The 1,958-nt window shown below is 41.5% G+C and overlaps 1 protein-coding gene across 1 annotated transcript in view; it reads right to left on the bottom strand.

Annotated features, from left to right (window-relative positions):
• Window positions 1–1,958, bottom strand: part of LOC105509342 (tripartite motif-containing protein 43B-like) — a 9,948-nt gene that overhangs the window by 2,863 nt on the left and 5,127 nt on the right. Inside the window, exon 2 of the mRNA XM_011938546.1 lies at window positions 580–710. Within this exon, the coding sequence (XP_011793936.1) occupies window positions 580–710 (131 nt within the window). The remainder of the gene's footprint in view (window positions 1–579; window positions 711–1,958) is intronic.

Genomic DNA, 1,958 nt, shown 5'->3' with positions numbered 1-1,958 from the left:
ACGGGATATTTCTCCTGCTCCTCATGCTCCAGATAAAGCCTTCCAAGAGTCTCTCAACAACCACAGGATGTAGGATTCCCTCCTATATTACCTGACACTGCCCAACCCAACTCAAGGGGTAATGGAGAGAAAGCCTAGAAAGCTCCATCTCAGGGACCTCCCTCTGCCAAGGTAGTGTAGGACATGTTGCTCTAAGGTTAATTGAAATGTATTTCTACTTGACAAAGTAATGATGACAGGATTTCATCTGAATGCATTTATTCCACTGCTCGTGGAGAGGAGTGACATGCCATGTTGGACACATGAGAACATTCTCTGCCTAGTTAGCAGTGGCTCCAGATCTTCATGAAGTCGTGGAAAACCATGCTGCAGATTCTGGAGAAGCAGCTCAGCCCTCATGCAGACAAGAGTTCTTCTAGAACCACCTTGGCTATGCAAAAACTATCAGGTCCAGCAACAGTCTGAGCTGGATGAGAGATAGAGTAAAGTTCCCAGGAGCAGCAGAAGCTGTAAGGCAGGGAAAAGGCAAGGAAGAAACTCTAGATTTCAGGATGTCCCCTTTATATCTTTGAGACTCACAAGGCTCCTGTTTCTTTGTCTGACTCCTCTGGGATCCAGGAGTTTTCCTGGGTTAAACCATCCAGGGATAGGACAGGAGATGCCACTTGGTTCTAGGAGCAGAGGAGAGAAACTCAGCAGGAAGAGAGTTTCTATGGGAGGAAAATTCAGTTGAGCAGGTTTATAAGGTCACAGGACCGGATATGGGTAGAGTCCAGTGTATATGTTTAGAAGCCATAGTTCCCCCAGATCTTCTGATTCTAACATAAGTACACAGAGCCAATCAAATGAAGGAGGGGCAGGTCAAGAGAATTCTAAGACAAGGGAAATGAGGGATGAGTATTTGCAGGAGGGTGCTGTCGAGGTCAATAGACAGACATTCTCCACTCCTATTATATTCAGAAACAAGAAATGAAACATAAAAGTGTTGCTTGTGCTCTGTGCCAAAGGCAGCAGAGCACTTGTCTCTAGTCTCCATATACACTTGTCATATTTACTTTCAGTATTCCGAGTAAGATTTTGATTCATTTCACACAGAATAAAACTCACTTACCATGTTTAAATTGCTATACATATTATGAGACTTTACTGATCATAAATAAGTTACTCTCAACCTTGAGGCTTGGCTTAAATTTTCTCTATTCTCATTCCTTCTCCTTCATATCAGAAGCTTCATAATAGACAATGGGGGCAAATATGGTGTAGAGAAATAATCAGTTTGGATTGAGATATTTTTAATGTAGTTATCACTTCCTAAAAAGCTAGGAAAAAGCCAAAATACATGCAACACCCACATGCCTTAGTTTCTAGCATCCTTTAGGTATCTGCCCATAGATATGCTATACTGTATCTTTTCTGAATACGATATTCAAAGTTCAGTTTTGTCTATGCTACTTTCTTTCTTTTCCTTTCCTGCTCTATTTTTCTCTAAAGCACTTATCACAATGTGCCACTCTATCAAAAAAAAATTTTTTTTTTTTTCGAGACGGGGTCTTGCTCTATCACCCAGGCCTAAGTGTGATGAAATATCAGCTCACTGCAGCCTTGACTTCCCAGGTTCAAGCAATCCTTTCACCTAAGCCGGTATCTGAGACTACAGAACTTGCCAAAACACCCAGCTAATTTTGTTTATCTTTTCTTAGAGATGGGCTCTCACTTTATTGCTGAGGCTGGTCTCTAACTCCTAAGCACAAGTGATCCTACTGCTTCAGAATCCTGAAGTGCTGGTATTACATGCCAGAGCCACTGTGCCAGCTTCACTTTTTGAATGTTATATTTTGACTTGTTGACTTGCGTTTCTCACCCTACAACCTCACTAGCTCTTTAGATGCAAGAAAATCCGTCTCTTTTTTTTCATTTCTTCATTGGCTTAGAATGCTTATTAAGACACAGTAGGCACT

This window comes from Colobus angolensis, unplaced genomic scaffold, assembly GCF_000951035.1.
Source record: "Colobus angolensis palliatus isolate OR3802 unplaced genomic scaffold, Cang.pa_1.0 Scaffold174, whole genome shotgun sequence".
NCBI classification, from domain to species: Eukaryota; Metazoa; Chordata; class Mammalia; order Primates; family Cercopithecidae; genus Colobus; species Colobus angolensis.
Note: the sequence above shows the minus strand (reverse complement) of the source record. Positions and strands in the feature narration are given on the sequence as shown.